Source organism: Nerophis ophidion, linkage group LG07 (assembly GCF_033978795.1).
Source record: "Nerophis ophidion isolate RoL-2023_Sa linkage group LG07, RoL_Noph_v1.0, whole genome shotgun sequence".
NCBI classification, from domain to species: Eukaryota; Metazoa; Chordata; class Actinopteri; order Syngnathiformes; family Syngnathidae; genus Nerophis; species Nerophis ophidion.
Window position 1 is genome coordinate 14,247,110 of NC_084617.1, and position 18,907 is coordinate 14,266,016.

The 18,907-nt window shown below is 39.0% G+C and overlaps 1 protein-coding gene across 1 annotated transcript in view; it reads left to right on the forward strand.

Moving 5' to 3' along the window:
- Nucleotides 1-18,907, forward strand: part of gjc1 (gap junction protein gamma 1) — a 168,731-nt gene that overhangs the window by 146,840 nt on the left and 2,984 nt on the right. Inside the window, exon 3 of the mRNA XM_061905392.1 lies at nucleotides 12,575-18,907. This exon is cut by the window's right edge and continues 2,984 nt beyond it. Within this exon, the coding sequence (XP_061761376.1) occupies nucleotides 12,629-14,077 (1,449 nt within the window). The 5' untranslated portion in view covers nucleotides 12,575-12,628 and the 3' untranslated portion in view covers nucleotides 14,078-18,907. The remainder of the gene's footprint in view (nucleotides 1-12,574) is intronic.

The window sequence follows — 18,907 nt, forward strand, 5'->3', positions numbered from 1 at the left end:
GTTTAAAAATCCAAAAATAATTTTTAAGGTTGTATTTTCTCTCTAAAATTGTCTTTCTGAAAGTTATAAGAAGCAAAGTAAAACAATAAAGGAATTTATTTAAAAAAGTGAAGACTAAGTCTTTAAAATATTTTCTTGGATTTTCAAATTCTATTTGAGTTTTGTCTCTCTTAGAATTAAAAATGTCCAGCAAAGCGAGACCAGCTTTCTAGTAAATGAATACAATTTACAAAATAGAGGCAGCTCACTGGTAAGTGCTGCTATTTGAGCTATTTTTAGAACAGGCCAGCGGGCGACTCATCTGGTCCTTATGGGCGACCTGGTGCCCGCGGACACCGCGTTGGTGACCCCTGCTCTAGAGAAACATTAGGTCTGTCGGTCAATATAACGTTTTTAAAGTTTTAAGTTGTATGCCCTTTTTGTCAAAGAAAACCCTGTTTTGTTATGGAAAAAACACAAAATATGCAATTGTTTCCCCCAATACAATTTTAAAGTGGAATATTTATGATTATAGAATAATTGGAGCCTTAAAAATGTCAACACATAACACCATTGATTTCAATTTGTTATTTTTTTTTTTTTAGAAATGACACACACACAAAAAATTGCACTAAAATTATTGGGGATCCAAAAGGGTCTTACTCATTAAAAATAAAAAACTTTTTTTTTTTTTTTTTACTGTTTACTTTAAACACAATCATCTTGAGATCAACCTCAGATCCATCCGTCAATTATAACTTTTATTGTTGTTTTTTGTTTGTTCTAATTAGGCCCTTCTTTAGAAAAAAAAAACTTTCTTTTTTATGTGGCAAAAACAAAATATGCAACTTTTCCCCCCCAAAATATGTCAAAGTGGAAGATTTAACGTGACATTGATTTTGATAGATTTTTTTTTTTTTTTTAAAGAAAATAACAGCATGATTGGCAGATTTATGTTATTAGAGTAAACATTGCAACATTTTCTTGTCACATTTCACCTGTTTGCTCTTTTATACCACTTTTTCAGTTTTTTATTTTTTTAATGGTATTTTTAGAATGTGTTTAGGGCCGTTAAAAAATTTGTTTCATGAGTGTTTCTGTCCTATAGAGCAGTGTTTTTCAACCACTGCCGTTAGATACAGTCTGGTGTGCCGTGGGAGATTATGTAATTTTATTTATTTCGGTTAAAATAATTTTTACAAACCAGTAATTATAGTCTGCAAATGATGTGTTGTTGTTGTTGATACTGTGTAGAGGCCGACAGAGTAACCGTGTAATACTCTTCCATATCAGTAGGTGGCAGCCAGTAGCTAATTGCTTGGTTGCTGTCGGAAACAGCGGGAGGCAGTGTGCAGGTAAAAAAGCTGTCTAAAGCTTAAACCAAAAATAAACAAAAGGTGAGTGCCCCTAAGAAAAGGCATTGAAGCTTAGGAAAGGCTATGCAGAACGAAACTAAAACTGAACTGGCAACAAAGTAAACAAAAACAGAATGCTGGACGACAGCAAAGACTTACTAAGACGGCGTCCAGAATGTACATCCGAACATGACATGACAGTGAACAATGTCCCCACAAAGAGGGATAAAAACAACGGAAATATTCTTGATTGCTAAAACAAAGTAGATGCGGGAAATATCGTTTAAAGGAAAACATGAAACTGCTACAGGAAAATACCAAAAAAAGAGAAAAAGCCCCCAATAGGAGCGCAAGACAAGAACTAAAACACTACACACACGAAAACACCAAAAAAGTCAAAATAAGTCAGGGGGTGATGTGACAGGTGGTGACGGTACACCTACTTTGAGACAAGAGCTATAATCATGCATGCTTGGTTATGGTTTAAAGTCATATCCAACAATTGTGACATCGACTTTTCACTGTCAACTGAGTTTTGTTTTTTAATGATTTCTGCTGGTGGTGTGCCTCTGCATTTTTTCAATGCAAAAAATGTGCCGTGGCTCCAAAAATATTGAAAAACACTGAAGTAGAGGATCTTTGACCGGCATTTTTACAGGAAATTACCAAAACAACAGCAGATCATTTCCGTCCTGTAGAGGATCTTTGACTAGCATTTTTACAGTAGATTCCTATAAAACATTAGACCATTTATTTCTAATAGAGGGTCTTTGACTAGCATTTTTATAGTAGATTCCTATAGAATATTAGAGCATTTATTTTTAATAGAGGATCTTTGACTAGCATTTTTAAGGTAGATTCCTATAAAACATTAGAACATTTCTTTCTAATAGAAGATCTTTGACTAGCATTTTTACAGTAGATTCCCCAAAAAACAAAAGATCATTTCCTTCCTGTAGAGGATCTTTGACTAGCATTTTTACAGTAGATTCCTATATAACATTAGAGCATTGATTTTTTTAGAGGATCTTTGACTAGCATTTTTACAGTAGATTCCTATAACACGGAGCGTTTATTTCTAATAGAGGATCTTTTACTAGCATTTTTACAGTAGCTTCCAATAAAATATTAGAGCATTAATTTTTAATAGATGATCTTTGACTAGCATTTTTACAGTACATTCCTATAAAACATTAGAGCATTCATTTTTAATAGAGGATCTTTGACTAGCATTTTTACAGTAAATTCGCAAAACAACAACAGATCATTTCCGTCCTGTAGAGGATCTTTGAATAGCATTTTTACAGTAGACTCCTAAAAAACAATAGAGCATTTACTTCTAATAAAGGCTCTTCGACCAGCATTTTTACAGTAGATTCCTATCAAACATTTGAGCATTAATTTTTAATACAGGATCTTTGAGTAACAATTTTACAGTAGATTCCTGTAAAACATTAGAGCATTAATTTTTAATAGATGATCTTTGACTAGTATTCTTATAGTTGATTCCCAAAACAACAACAAATAATTTCCATCCTGTAGAGGATCTTTGACTAGCATTTTATAGTAGATTCATATAAAACATTAGAGCATTCATTTTTTATAGAGGATCTTTGACTAGCATTTTTACAGTAGGTAGCCCAAACAACAACAGATAATTTCCGTACTGTAGAGGATCTTTGATTAGAATTTTTACTGTAGATTCCTATTAAATATAATATTATATATATATATATATATATATATATATATATATATATATATATATATATATATATATATATATATATATATATATATATATATATATATATATATATATATATACATCCATCCATCCATCCTGCTCCGGCTCATAATCAGCAGGCTATAGCAAAATGGATGAGCATTTATTTCTAATAGAGGATCTTTGACTAGCATTTTTACAGTAGATTCCTATAAAACATTAAAGCATGTATTTCTAATAGAGGATCTTTGACTACCATTTTTTCAGTAGATTCCCAAAACAACAACAGATCATTTCCGTCCTGTAGAGTAGTGGTCCTGAACTACCGGGCCGCGGACTGGTAGATTGGGACTGGGCCGCAAAAGAAAAAAAAAAAAAAAGTTTTATTTTTCATTTTTTTATTAATAAATCAACATAAAAAACACAATATATACATTATATATCAATATATATCAATACAGTCTGCAGGGATATAGTCCGTAAGCACACATGATTGTATTTCTTTATGGGGGAAAAAAAAAAAAAAAAGGATCTTTGACTAGCATTTTTACAGTAGATTCCCATAAAACATTAAAGCATTTATTTTTAATAGAGGATCTTTGACTAGCATTTTTAAAGTAGATTCCCATAAAACATTAAAGCATTTATTTTTAATAGAGGATCTTTGACTAGCATTTTTACAGTAGATTCCTATAAAACAGAGTGATTTTTTTTTGTGCTATTAGAGAGGACTGCAACTATAATCACAGTATTTTACTAGGAAATGACAGTTAGTTGTGTGAAATATAAAGATATCGTCAATTTTGTTGCAGTGTTACGGGACATTTTAATGACAGTATTTTACTGTGGAAAAAAATAGTGTTAAATGCTGTAAATGTTTACAGCGTAGAATAGTTATATCTCAAAGAAACATACCGGATATGTTTTTTAATCTGCAAGTGCACACAAATTGGAAACTGCAGCCATTTTTTTATTCACTAAACTTGAGCGGGCATATTTGCAGACTTCAATGCCACCCTAAAGCTCCCAACCTGCTGGCGAAGGATGCAGGACCCCAGAAGCCCTTTAAAATCTCAGCCGCCATTCAGGCCGGGATTAAGCCGCGCTCCTTTGTGCCGTCTCAGCGGGGAGAAGAAAGTCCCCACGGTGCTGTCATATTTACTCCCTCCGGTCCAAAGCCGGGATTGGGCGGCCTCGACGGGCCACCTGCTGGCTAGGACGGAGCGGGAAGTAACCTACATACTCAACGTGTCGCGCTCTTTCGGGACTAGAGTTGACACCGCACAATGCACGTTTACCTCTCCGACTAATGCCAGCCTTCAAAGTGCACCGCACACCCAAGACGGCGCTAAGAGGATTTATTCTTCAAAAAGAGATAGAAAGTGTGTGCATGTGTGCTTAGTGAGAGCAAATTCTCTATTTGGATTATTTCGCCGCCTCTTCAGTTCTGCTTGATGGTGTTTCTTAAAAAATGACGATATCCTCTTTCCGCCGTGTTTAATTCCCGTTAAGGCTGAACCTGACAGCACCCTCCCAGTGACACTGAGCTCCCCACGCAGCCCCGCTCTTCATCCTGCGAGGAGCAACAGATCACTTAAAGTTGGCGGGGGGACTTTGGACTATTATGTCTTAAAGCAGGCCTGGGCAGTTATTTTCACTCGTTTTAGAGAACAAAACGTGTTATTTTTATGAACACTGATACAAAACCTCAGAATTTTTTTAGTCTTTCACTCTCACTTTCCTCATCCACGAATCTTTCATCCTCGCTCAAATTAATGGGGAACTCATCGCTTTCTCGGTCCGAATTGCACTAGCTGCTGGTGGCTATGATTATAAACAATGTGAGGATGTGAGGAGCCCTACAACCCGTGACATAACAGATGCATCGTCTGCTACTTCCGGTACAGGCAAGGCTTTTTTATTAGCGACCAAAAGTTGCAAACTTTATCGTGGATGTTCTCTACTAAATCCTTTCAGCAAAAATATGGCAATATCGCAAAATGATTAAGTATGACACATAGAATGGACCTGCTATCCCCGTTTAAAATAAGACAATCTCATTTCAGTAGGCCTTTAAAACAGGCCTGAGCAATTATTTTGACTCGGGGGGCCACATTTAGAAAAAAAAAAGTGCTATTTTTATGAACACTGATACAAAACCTCACAATTAATGTCTGATTGAATGCCAAAAACGTTATGACAGACCGCCTTAAAGGCCTACTAAAACCCACTACTAGCGACCACGCAGTCTGATAGTTTATATATCAATGATGAAATATTAACATTGCAACACATGCCAATACGGCCTTTTTAGTTTACTAAATTGCAATTTTAAATTTCCCGCGGAAGTATCAAGCTAAAACGTCGCGGTATGATGACGCGTGACGTCACGCATTGTAGAGGGCATTTTGTTCCAGGACCGTTCACAGCTATAAGTATGGACATCTGTGTTGCTGAATCTTTTGCAATCGTTCAATGAATAATGGAGACGTCAAAGAAGAAAGCTGTAGGTGGGAAGCGGTGTATTGCGGCCGCCTTTAGCAACACAAACACAGCCGGTGTTTAATAGTTTACATTCCCGAAAGATGACGGTGAAGCTTTACTATGGAACAGAGCGGTCAAGCGAATACGGTGGGATTGGACCACACACACAAAGTACAGTGTATTATGCAGAGATCATTTCGAAAGATCGTGTTTCGAAGAGGGTCCCTTGCGAAGGGCAGGGATGGGCATCGCCACCACCCGTCGACTGGTGCTGAAGAAAGGTGCGGGGCCGACCTTTAGGTTGTACAGGTACGACAATGTAATCTCACTAAAACACTAGTAACACAATAAGCAGATAAGGGATTTTCAAGAATTATCCTAGAAAATGTGTCTAATAACATCTGAATCGCTTCCACTGTATAGTATTTTTTTTTTTTTAGTCCTTCACTCTCACTTTCCTCATCCACGAATCTTTCATCCTCGCTCAAATTAATGAAGAACTCGTCGCTTTCTTGGTCTGAATTGCACTAGCTGCTGGTGGCTATGATTATAAACAATGTGAGGATGTGAGGAGCCCTACAACCCGTGACATCACCCGCACATCGTCTGCTACTTCCGGTAAAGGCAAGGCTTTTTTATTAGCGACCAAAAGTTGCGAACTTTATCGTGGATGTTCTCTACTAAATCCTTTCAGCAAAAATATGGCAATATCGCGAAATGATCAAGTATGACACATAGAATGGACCTGCTATCCCCGTTTAAATGAGACAATCTCATTTCAGTAGGCCTTTAAAGCAGGCCTGAGCAATTATTTTGACTCGGGGGGCCACGTTTAGAAAAAAAAAAAAGTATTATTTTTATGAATACTGATACAAAACCTCACAATAATGTCTGATTGAATGCCAAAAACGTTATGACAGACCGCCTTAAAGGCCTACTGAAACCCACTACTACCGACCACGCAGTCTGATAGTTTATATATCAATGATGAAATATTAACTTTGCAACACATGCCAATACGGCCGGTTTAGTTTACTAAATTGCAATTTTAAATTTCCCGCGGAAGTATCAAGCTAAAACGTCGCGGTATGATGACGCGTGACGTCACGCATTGTAGAGGGCATTTTGTTCCAGGACCGTTCACAGCTATAAGTATGGACATCTGTGTTGCTGAATCTTTTGCAATCGTTCAATGAATAATGGAGACGTCAAAGAAGAAAGCTGTTGGTGGGAAGCGGTGTATTGCGGCCGCCTTTAGCAACACAAACACAGCCGGTGTTTCATTGTTTACATTACCGAAAGATGATGGTGAAGCTTTACTATGGAACAGAGTGGTCAAGCGAATATGGTGGGATTGGACCACACACACAAAGTACAGTGTATTATGCAGCGATCATTTCGAAAGATCGTGTTTCAAAGAGGGTCCCTTGCGAAGGGCAAGGATGGGCATCGCCACCAACCGTCGACTGGTGCTGGGTTGTACAGGTACGACAATGTAATCTCACTAAAACACTAGTAACACAATAAGCAGATAAGGGATTTTCAAGAATTATCCTAGAAAATGTGTCTAATAACATCCGAATCGCTTCCACTGTATAGTATTTTTTTTTTTTTTAGTCCTTCACTCTCACTTTCCTCATCCACGAATCTTTCATCCTCGCTCAAATTAATGAGGAACTCGTCGCTTTCTTGGTCCAAATTGCACTAGCTGCTGGTGGCTATGATTATAAACAATGTGAGGATGTGAGGAGCTCCACAACCCGTGACATCACGCGCACATCGTCTGCTACTTCCGGTACAGGCAAGGCTTTTTTATAAGCAACCAAAAGTTGCAAACTTTATCGTCGATGTTCTCTACTAAATCCTTTCAGCAAAAATATGGCAATATTGCGAAATGATCAAGTATGACACATAGAATGGACCTGTTATCCCCTTTTAAATAAGACAATCTCATATCAGTAGGCCTTTAAAGCAGGCCTGAGCAATTATTTTGACTCGGCGGGCCACATTTAGAAAAAAAAAAGTGCTATTTTTATGAACACTGATACAAAACCTCACAATAATGTCTGATTGAATGCCAAAAACGTTATGATAGACCGCCTTAAAAAAACTTAATTTAAATTTTTCTATGAAAGATAAAACACTGAATATTGACAATATATGAACGTCACACCCCCTTTCGATCGACATATTTTACAATCAAGTGAAACGCAACTAAAATGGGGAAAAAAACTGTGAAATATGTACGCAAAGGGTAGAAAATAAACCCACTTACAATCTGATATATCTGATTTCTAAGTGGTTCTCAACCTTTTTTCAGTGATGTACCCCCTGTGAAAATGTTTTTAATTCAAGTACCCCCTAATCAGAGCAAAGCATTTTTGGTAGAAAAAAAGAGATAAAGAAGTAAAACACAGCACTATGTCATCAGTTTCTGATTTATTAAATTGTATAACAGTGCAAAATATTGCAAATTTGTAGTGGTCTTTCTTCAACTATTTGGAAAAAATATATAAAAATAACTAAAAACTTGTTGAAAAATAAACAAGTGATTTAATTATAAAAATTCTTTTTAACACATATAAAATAAATAAATAAATGAGTTTTACTTGTATGGCACTTTTCTACCTTCAAGGTACTCAAAGTGCTTTGACACTACTTCCACATTTACCCATTCACACACACATTCACACACTGATGGAGGGAGCTGCCATGCAAGGCACTAACCAGCACCCATCAGGAGCAAGGGTGAAGTGTCTTGCTCAGGACGCAACGGACGTGACGAGGTTGGTACTAGGTGGGGATTGAACCAGGGACCCTTGGGTTGCGCACGGCCACTCCCCCACTGCGCTACGCATGAGGGGTTCCCTCAATCGTCAGGAGATTTTCAGGAGAAATCGCCTGACGATTGAGGGAACCCCTCATGAAACAGTTCTGTAGAGATTAAGTAGTCTTGTCTCCCCCCCACACACACATATATATATATATATATATATATATATATATATATATATATATATATATATATATATATATATATATATTGGGGCTGGGCAACGATTAAACATTTTAATCAACGTTAATCGCACTTTTCGCCGATTAATCGCGATTAACTATATTGTATACGCAAAGCCCAATAATGAATTCCAAAGTAGTGTGTAGTGCACCTTTATTGGAATAGTCTCCCACATGAACAAAAGCGCCAAAACATTTGTTGTGCAAACACAATTTAAATCAGTCCTTGTTAAACAGTAGCAGTTAAATAGCATATTTTATGAAAATCAACTCAAAAAATGTAAATACAAACATTTAAGCTTATTGCCACTGCCAGGATATTTAAGTTATCCTGTTTGTTATGGAAAATAAATATAATCTACATACAAATCTCTGAGCCACAATCATAACATCCGAACAGGCAATTTCTGAAGTAACAGCAGAATTTTTTTTTTTATCAGGGATCTTATGTTTAAAAAACCTATATTATAGGTAGTGGGCTGTTTTAGGGAATTTTTGATCAAATTATACGTAGTAGCAATATTAATAATATTGTGTTTATTATGCATAGTGCACTAAAAATAATTACGACCATATCTAGGAATTGATATGATGGGAATTTTCCGATTGTTTGCTTGGTGCTTTAATAAACTGAACGCATCATATACCTGGTACTATATTGTGATGTTATGAGCCAGGGAAAAAAAGAACTACCCTACCCAGCATGCAACAGGAGTGACCAGCATGCGCGGTAGCCCGGTATAGGTTGTGTGTCGCCATGACGGCATCTTGTATGTTGTGATATGCACGCTCTGAAAGTAAACGTTAAGAACTCAGCCAACACTCCTCGTCTGCATTATTCATAAATAGACAACACACATACTCCGCTGCTTCACAGGCCGCTGGATGTAGCCGGCAAAGTATTCCCATGCTAGCTAGCCGGTCTAGCAAGCACGCGTCATTCAGTCCAAAACGGCCCGATCTATCCACATCCAGAATTGTTTGGCGGTCGTAAGTGATCCCGGAGTGACCACACTGTAAGCCAGCCGTGAAATTTGCAGAATTGTCCGGTATTTTGCCAAATGTTCCATCTTTACCAAGAGCCCCTCGACGCCGAAGTCCGTCCGGGCGCCGCCATCTTTATAAGAAAAGGCGTTAACAAAATAAAAGCATGTAAATAACATATGAAAATGCGCGATAAAATAATTGTCGGCGTTAATAGATTGATGAGTTAACTCGTAATTAACGCATTAATTCGCCCACTCCTAATATATATATATATATTTTTTTGTATCATTATTATTATTTAATCCAACAAAACAATACACAAAAATACCATAATAATGCAATCCAATTCCAAAACCAAACCCGACCCAGCAACTCAGAACAGCAATAAACAGAGCAATTGAGAGGACACACAAACACGACACAGAACAATCCAAAAGTAGGGAAACAAAATAGAAAATGATCAACAACAGTATCAATATTAGTAACAATTTCAACAGAGTTGTGATTAAAAATTCCTCATTGACGTTATATATATATATATATATATATATATATATATATATATAGATATATATATATATATCTATATATATATATATCTATATATATATATATATATATATATATATATATATATATATATATATAATAAAATAAAAAAGAACAATAGTGTCACAGTGGCTTACACTTGCAATGCATTTCATCGGCTTGAAAACACGCTGTGTCCAATATTTTCCCAAAGATAAAATAAGTCATATTTTTGGTTAATTTAATATTTAAAAAAAAATTAATAGTAGATCCCATATTCCAATATATGACTCATTATTATCAATCAATCAATGTTTACTTATATAGCCCTAAATCACTAGTATTATCTAAACTAAATGCATTTTTTTTCTACTGATATCATCTCCATAGCTTGTGTACACCAGTCAGTATGTGTTGGACTATCAACATTTATCCATTTTTTAAATATTACCCTTTTTGTTATTATGCATATTGAAAGAAATGCATTTTTACTCTTTGATGACACGTTATATATTTCTTATTATTATATCCTTCAGTGTTTTAGTTGGTGACACAAGATTTCTGCATATAATCATCGTGTTATCACACTTTAAGAATAACGTGAGCTGAGGTAACATCTGCAACAAGTTAAAATAAGTAAGTAGAATTAACTTATTCACAATCTATGCTACACACTAGTGGTACTAGTGGTAATGGTACCCGTTACCTCCCTGCTTGGTACTCAGCACCAAAGGTTGGAATTGGGGGTTAAATCACCAAAAATGATTCCCGGGCGTGGGCACCGCTGCTGCTCACTGCTCCCCTCACCTCTCAGGGGGTGATGGGTCAAATGCAGAGAATCCTTTTTCCACACCTAGTGTGTGTTTGACAATCATGGGTACTTTAAATGTGTGTAATGTCATATATACTTGCTAAATAAAACCTCTGCCTTGTTATTGATGAAGACTCTGGCCTACTACGATACTGTATTTTAATGTTGGTCGTACTGAGGTGGTACTTTGTAGAAAAAAAAGTTTGAGAACCACTGACTTACTCATTTTGGAATTTCAGAGCATAGGTCAGAGCATAGAGAGAGTGCGGAAGACTTGGTTTCAGGGTTGGTTCCAAGCATGGTGTCCTGAAGTCATGTGTAGTCATGCTTTTGACCAATCAGAGAAAGTGTAACCAGTCTATCTTTTAAATGATTGGTCAAAAGCCCCTCAAGTGACTACAGGGTACCATGTTTGGGAACAACTCTAAAAGGGTCGTCCATACTCTCTCCATAGACGGTTTTGGATTAGGTTGAGCACTGCTGCCACCTAGCTGCAGATCATTATAATACTGATCACTAAAACTGAAGAGTCTTGACATCAATCAAAAGAGAAGCCATAGACTTGTGGTGCAGATCTAAATCAAAAGCATATAATTGATTTTCATTCTTTCACTTGCTTTTTGGGCTGAGTAGTGCTTTAACCCACCATATCCAGCAGATGGACTTCCAGGGGCGGGCCGGCATTTCTTTCAGTGATGTCCTACTTCAATAAATACCTCTCAAAATACCATAATTTATGTCGCCACATGACCACGGCTTGAAAAATATATATACAGAAACACAGTTGCACACTACAGGGCATTGAATCACCTCAATTTGTCACTAGTGTAGAAATTGGGCTATTTTTGGGTGCATGTGAAAAGTCAATAAACCCGCATGGATTGTGAAAAAATATATTTGAACTCACAAATTGTAAAGCCATTGGTACCGCTGGTAGTTGGTTGATTCGAGTGGAAGTTGCAGGCAAACCATTTCACCGCTAGGACAACCTAACTAGTTTATGGGGTCGGCCAACCTTGTTTCACAAGATGTAGTTTCTCTTTAAATATCCTTCTTGAAAATGCCCTTTCAAATATATATCTGCCAGTTAATCAACATTTTGCTCTGCTTTTTTGTTGGTAAAAAAAAGTGAGTACCGCTGATTTCTCCGCTGGCCGGGTATGACTCGTGCCACTTTCTGCTTTTGTAAATCACAACTTGTGATTGGATACTTGGGAGTAACAAGTGAGTATCCAATCACAGTCAAGTTCAACGTAAGGCTACTGTCAACAACTTGTGATCTGATCAGCTATCGCAACTGACTGTCCTCCGTTCGTTACACTGCACAGACGCCGCTAATGTTGTTTCAGAAGGCCTTCTGCAGATTTCATACAACGCTGGCAACAAGCTATCTGAATTTTGATTGGACAAAAGCTCTACCTTAAAAACAGCAGCACTGGAAACTAATATGACATGAAGAGAATATGATGAATACTTTTATGTATTTTATTAAAAACAAAATTAACTTTTATTAATTAATGATCATGATTTATGTTTGGCCAGCAGAGAACCACTGTGGACTTCCTGTCTACACAGTGGTGATTTGCTCTAATCAAACGGATCAAATAGACCTTGTATAAATTGTGTATTTTCCAAGAACTCCCAGGGTACTTACGCTGTCGTCCTCTTTATTTGCCTTTCCCCGTCCAGAGTCTGTGAGCAGTTGAGAGAGGGACACTGTCTGCCCCACTGTCCAGCGACACCATGAGCTGGAGCTTCCTCACGCGGCTGCTGGAGGAGATCCACAACCACTCCACCTTCGTGGGGAAGCTGTGGCTCACTGTGCTCATCGTCTTCCGCATCGTCCTCACGGCCGTTGGAGGAGAGTCCATCTACTACGACGAGCAGAGCAAGTTTGTGTGCAACTCGGGGCAGCCGGGCTGCGAGAACGTCTGCTACGACGCCTTCGCCCCACTGTCCCACGTCCGCTTCTGGGTCTTCCAGATCATCCTGGTGGCCATGCCGTCTCTCATGTACATGGGCTACGCCGTCAACAAGATTGCGCGATTGGATGAAGCTAAGGGAGGAGCCGGAGCCGTTGCGGTGAGACCCGTCGGAGGGGGCTACACGCACCGGAAGCCCAGGAAAATCTGCTTCGGAGCGCGGCAGCACCGGGGCATCGAGGAGACCGAAGAGGACCGCGAGGACGATCCCATGATCTATGAGGTCCCAGAGATGGAGCCTCCCAAAAGACCTCGAGATCCGCTGCAGCCTACACCCAGACCTAAGATCCGCCATGACGGTCGCACGCGTATCCGGGATGAGGGTCTGATGCGGGTGTACGTTCTGCAGCTGGTGACACGCACAGTTTTAGAGGCGGGCTTCCTGACGGGTCAGTACTTGCTTTACGGCTTCCGCGTGACGCCCGTGTTTGTATGTTCGGGGAAACCGTGCCCCCACAGCGTGGACTGCTTTGTGTCGCGGCCCACCGAGAAGACCATCTTCCTGCGCATCATGTACGGCGTCACCGTGCTCTGCCTGGTGCTCAACGTCTGGGAGATGCTGCACTTAGGCATCGGCTCCATCTGCGACATTCTGCGTCGCCGCCGCTGCCCTCCTCAGGACGACGAGTACCAGCTGGGCCTGCTGGGCACCAATGTGGGCGGAGAGGGGTCGGTAGGGGTGGCCGGACCGGAGGCAGGTTCCGAAGGCGGGGACGGCGGGGATGGACCTGCCGATTATGTGGGTTATCCGTTCTCCTGGAACACCCCGTCGGCGCCGCCTGGCTACAACATCGTGGTGAAACCCGAGCAGATGCCCTACACCGACCTCAGCAACGCCAAGATGGCGTGCAAGCAGAACCGGGCAAACATCGCCCAGGAGGAGCAGCAGCAGTTCGGCAGCAACGAGGACAACTTCCCCACAGGGGGCGAGGCCCGCGTGGCCCTCAACAAGGACATGATCCAGCAGGCTCACGAGCAGCTGGAAGCCGCCATCCAGGCCTACAGTCAGCAGCACCGGGCCGAGGAGACTCTTGGGGACAACCAGGACGACAAGCCCCAGAGTAACATCATCATCCAGACGCAGCCACCGCCTCAGAAGGAGCGCAAGCACAGACTCAAGCATGGCAAAGGAGGCAGCAGCGGCGGCGGCAGCAGCAGCAACAGCAGCAGCAGCAAATCAGGAGAAGGCAAACCGTCGGTATGGATTTAACCCCGATGCAAACCATGCAGTGTACATACCACTTGTCAACACCGCCGTGCCTTAAAGAGGAACTGCACTGTTTTTGGAATTTTGTCTGTCATTCACAATCCATACGAAAGACAAAAACACGTTTATTTTTCTTTTTTTAATGCATTCTAAATTTTAAATCCCGCCTATAAAGCACTCTAATCACCGTCCATTGACTTATATACATGCTATAAGTATGTATGTAATGTAGTAACAGGCCCATTCTTAATAACATGTAATATTAGGAATTTTACGGCGGCGTATTAATTTCACCGACACATCACGTTTACTTTTCCCTTCAACAACAACACTACTAATGAAGAGAGACAAGAACGATTACTTTGGGACAAACGGTGATCCGGAACCTTATATTTTTGAAACTGAATATAAGGAGGACAGAAAATAAAACTTTTAAAAAACTTAGTCATTTGCAGATCAAGCTTTAGCAGCAGTGTTGCTTAATGTAAAACAAGATATTGGAAACTACGGCCATATTAAAACAATCCCTTACTGTACAATGTCTGCTCTAACTGGGATGCAGAGTAATTGGATGTGCATGTCTTTCTGTTTAGATGAAAAATTAATCCTAATCCTAATGCAGGTTTTTTTTTTAAAACTGTGTTTTTTGTGTTTCTCGCCGTATAAACTGAATGTCAAAGTTGACTAACTACTTTATGTTAACAATCTTCTACTATCCAGGTGAGAGGCATGATTTATAATCACAACGTTCACTTTTCCCTTCAACGACAACACTACTAATCATGCTAGACTTCATGAGAGACAACAACGATTACTTTGGGACAAACGGTGATCCACAACCTTATATTTTTTAACCTGAATATAGGGAGGAAAAAAATACAACTTTTAGAAACTGAGTCATGTGCACATCCAACTTTAGCAGTAGTATTGCTAAGTGTAAAACAAGATTTTGGAAACTACAAACATAATAGAACAATCACTTACTGTAAAATCTCTGGTCTCACTGGGATGCAGAGTAATTGGATGTCTTCCTGTTTAGAAGAATTAATCCTAATCCTCGTTTTTTTTCTGTTTCTCGCCATCTAAATTGAATGTCAAAGCTGACCAACTACTTCATGTCAATCTTCTACTATCCAGGTGAGAGGCCTGATTTATAATCACAACGTTCACTTTTTCCTTCAACGACAACACTACTAATTATGGCAGACTTCATGAGAGAAAAGAACGATTACTTTGGGACAAACGGTGATCCGGAACCTTATATTTTTGAACCTGTATATAAGGAGGAAAGAAAATACAACTTTTAGAAACTGAGTTATGCACAGATCCTGCTTCAGCAGTGTATTGCTAAGACTAAAACAAGATTTTGGAAACTACGTACAAAATAAAACAATCACTTACTGTACAATGTATGCTCTCACTGGGATGCAAAGTAATTGGATGTTCATATCTTCCTGTTTGGATGAAGAATTAATCTTAATCCTCGTTTTTGTGTGTTTCTTGCCATCTAAATTGAATGTAAACGTTGACCAACTACTTTATGTCAACAATCTTCTACTACACAGGTGAGAGGCCTGATTTATAATCACAACGTTCACTTTTCTCCTCAATAACAACACTACTAATCATGATGAGAGACAAGAACGATTACTTGGGACAAACGGTGATCCGGAACCTTATTTTTTTTAACCTAAATATAAGGAGGAAAAAAATACAACCTTTAGAAGCTGAGTCATACACAGATCCAGCTTTAGCAGTATTGCTAAATGTAAAACAAGATATTGGAAACTACGGCCATAATAAAACAATCACTTACTGTACAACGTCTGCTCTCACTGGGATTCAAAGTAATTGGATGTTCATATCTTCCTGTTTGGATGAAGAATTAATCCTAATCCTTGTTTTTTGTTAGTTTCCCGCCATCTAAATTGAAGGTCAAAGTTGACCAACTACTTTATGTCAACAATCCTCTACTATCCAGGTGAGAGGCCTGATTTATAATCACAAAGTTCACTTTTCTCCTCAACAACAACAGTAGTAATCATGATGAGAGACAAGAACGATTAGTTTGGGACAAACGGTGATCCAGAACCTTATATTTTTTAACCTGAATATAGGGAGGAAAAAAATGCAACTTTTAGAAGCTGAGTCAATCGCAGATCCAGCTTTAGCAGCAGTATGGCTGAATCTGAAACAAGATTTTGGAAACTACGTACATAATAGAACAATCACTTACTGTACAATGTCTGCTCTCACTGGGATGCAGAGCAATTGGATGTTCATATCTTTCTGTTTAGATGAAGAATTAATCCTAATCCTCGTTCTTGTGTGTTTCTTGCCATCTAAATTGAATGTCAAAGTTGACCAACTACTTTATGTCAACAAACGTCTACTATCCAGGTGAGAGGCATGATTTATAATCACAACGTTCACTTTTCTCCTAAACAACAACACTACTAATCATGATGAGAGACAAGAACGATTACTTGGGACAAACGGTGATCCGGAACCTTATATTTTTGAACCTAAATATAAGGAGGAAAAAAAATACAACTTTAAGAAGCTGAGTCATACGCAGATCCAGCTTTAGCAGTAGTGCTAAATGTAAAACAAGATATTGGAAACTATGGCCATAATAAAACAATCACGTACTGTACAACGTCTGCTCTCCTGGGATTCAAAGTAATTGGATGTTCATATATTCCTGTTTGGATTAAAAATTAATCCTAATCCTTGTTTTTTGTTAGTTCCTCGCCATCTAAATTGAAGGTCAAAGTTGACCAACTACTTTATGTCAACAATCTTCTACTATCCAGGTGAGAGGCCTGATTTATAATCACAACGTTCACTTTTCTCCTCAACAACAACAGTAGTAATCATGATGAGAGACAAGAACGATTACTTGGGACAAACAGTGATCCGGAACCTTATATTTTTGAACCTAAATATAAGGAGGAAAAAAAGTACAACTTTAAGAAGCTGAGTCATACGCAGATCCAGCTTTAGCAGTATTGCTAAATGTAAAACAAGATTTTAGAAACTACGAACATAATAGAACAATCACGTACTGTACAATGCCTGCTCTCACTGGGATGCAGAGCAATTTCTGTTTAGATGAAGAATTAATCCTAATCCTCAGTTTTGTGTGTTTCTCGCCATCTAAATTGAACGTCAGAGTTGACCAACTACTTTATGTCAACAATCTTCTACTATCTAGGTGGGAGGCCTGATTTATAATCTAGAAAGAACTTTCACCAACAACAATAACAATATCTCCAATACTTGGCTAATATTCAGGACACGAGATGTAAATGGAGTATTGTTGGCTGTTTTTGGATGTTTTTTCAGAGTGCTTTATGGGCATAATAGTGTACTACCATTAGCTGCATTGTTAGCCACCTCGTACTCGTCAGATTCAACAAACTTGAATGCATAAAAAAGAAAAATATGTGCTCTTGTTTTACGTAAGGATTGTGAATGATGGGCAAAAAAAAAAAAGGTGCAGGTCCCCTTTAATTACCCAATCCTGCGAGCTGGACAAGATTGTGTACGCGATGATGCAGCTGACGCCTCGTCTGGGCCACCGCGGTCAAACTTGCAAAAAACAAACAAACAAAAAAACAGAAGACAGTCTCTGGTACGTCCTTGGGTCCATTGTCTGCCTTGTCCGACAGGAACAAACAATTTTGGGCTCTTTTCCTCCGCAAAGACTCCCGACTGCAAAAAGCGATTAAATGCAATAAGAAAAGTGACTTTTTATTTTTATTTTTTTGTTCAACTGAGAGGATTGCCGTCCGGTCTTACATTACTGTGACTGTTTGTTTACGTCCATATCTGTGTGTGTGTGTGTGTGTGTTTTGACAGGAGTGCTACTCCCGCTGCTGCTCGGGCCTTTGTTGTCGTTGTTGTCGTTGTTCCGAGAGAACATGGTGCATCCTCAACTTTAATGTTGAGTTTCTCACTGTTGTCGAACCCTGACTGCCTCACGCTGGGCGCTGTGCGTAATGCAACACACGCACACACACCTGCGATTGATGGATCTTAAAGTCTTCCCATGAGTTAAAGAGGGTTCAAAGCCATTTTTTGTAAAAAAAAAACAAAAAAACAACAACGACAAAAAATGAGACCAAACACTGTTCGCGTGTCAGTGCCAAGATGATAGGATTTCACGCGTGTGAAGCTTTGGAATGCCGAGGCCATGGTTAAAACGCCTACACCAGGGGTGTCCAAACTTTTTCCACAGAGGGCCGGACACGGAAACATTTAAACATGCCATCAATCACCATTTTTGATATTTTTCATTTTCAAACCATAACAAAATACATGGATTTTTTTTTTAATCCTTAGGGCTCCTGGGGAGTATAGAGGGTCTCAGTCACTAAAATGTTAAAAATAAGTCCAATTATTATTATTATTTTTTATTAAATGCTTACAGAAAATCTGTATATCAACTTGAGGTTGATATAAAGTAAAACAAATAAGCTTTTATGCCTTTTCCGTCAAAGACAACTTTGTTTTTTATAGTAAAACTGAAATATGCAGTATTTAGATAGTTAAAGTTAAAGTACCAATGGTTGTCACACACACACTAGGTGTGGCGAAATTATTCTCTGCATTTGACCCATCACCTTGTTTACCCCCTGGGAGGTGAGGGGAGCAGTGGGCAGCAGCAGTGCCGCGCCCGGGAATCATTTATGGTGATTTAACCCCCAATTCCAACCCTTGATGCTAAGTGCCAAGCAGGGAAATAATGGGTCCCATTTTTTTTTTATGGTCTTTGGTATGACTCAGCCAGGGTTTGAACTCCCAACCTACCGATCTCAGGGCGGACAC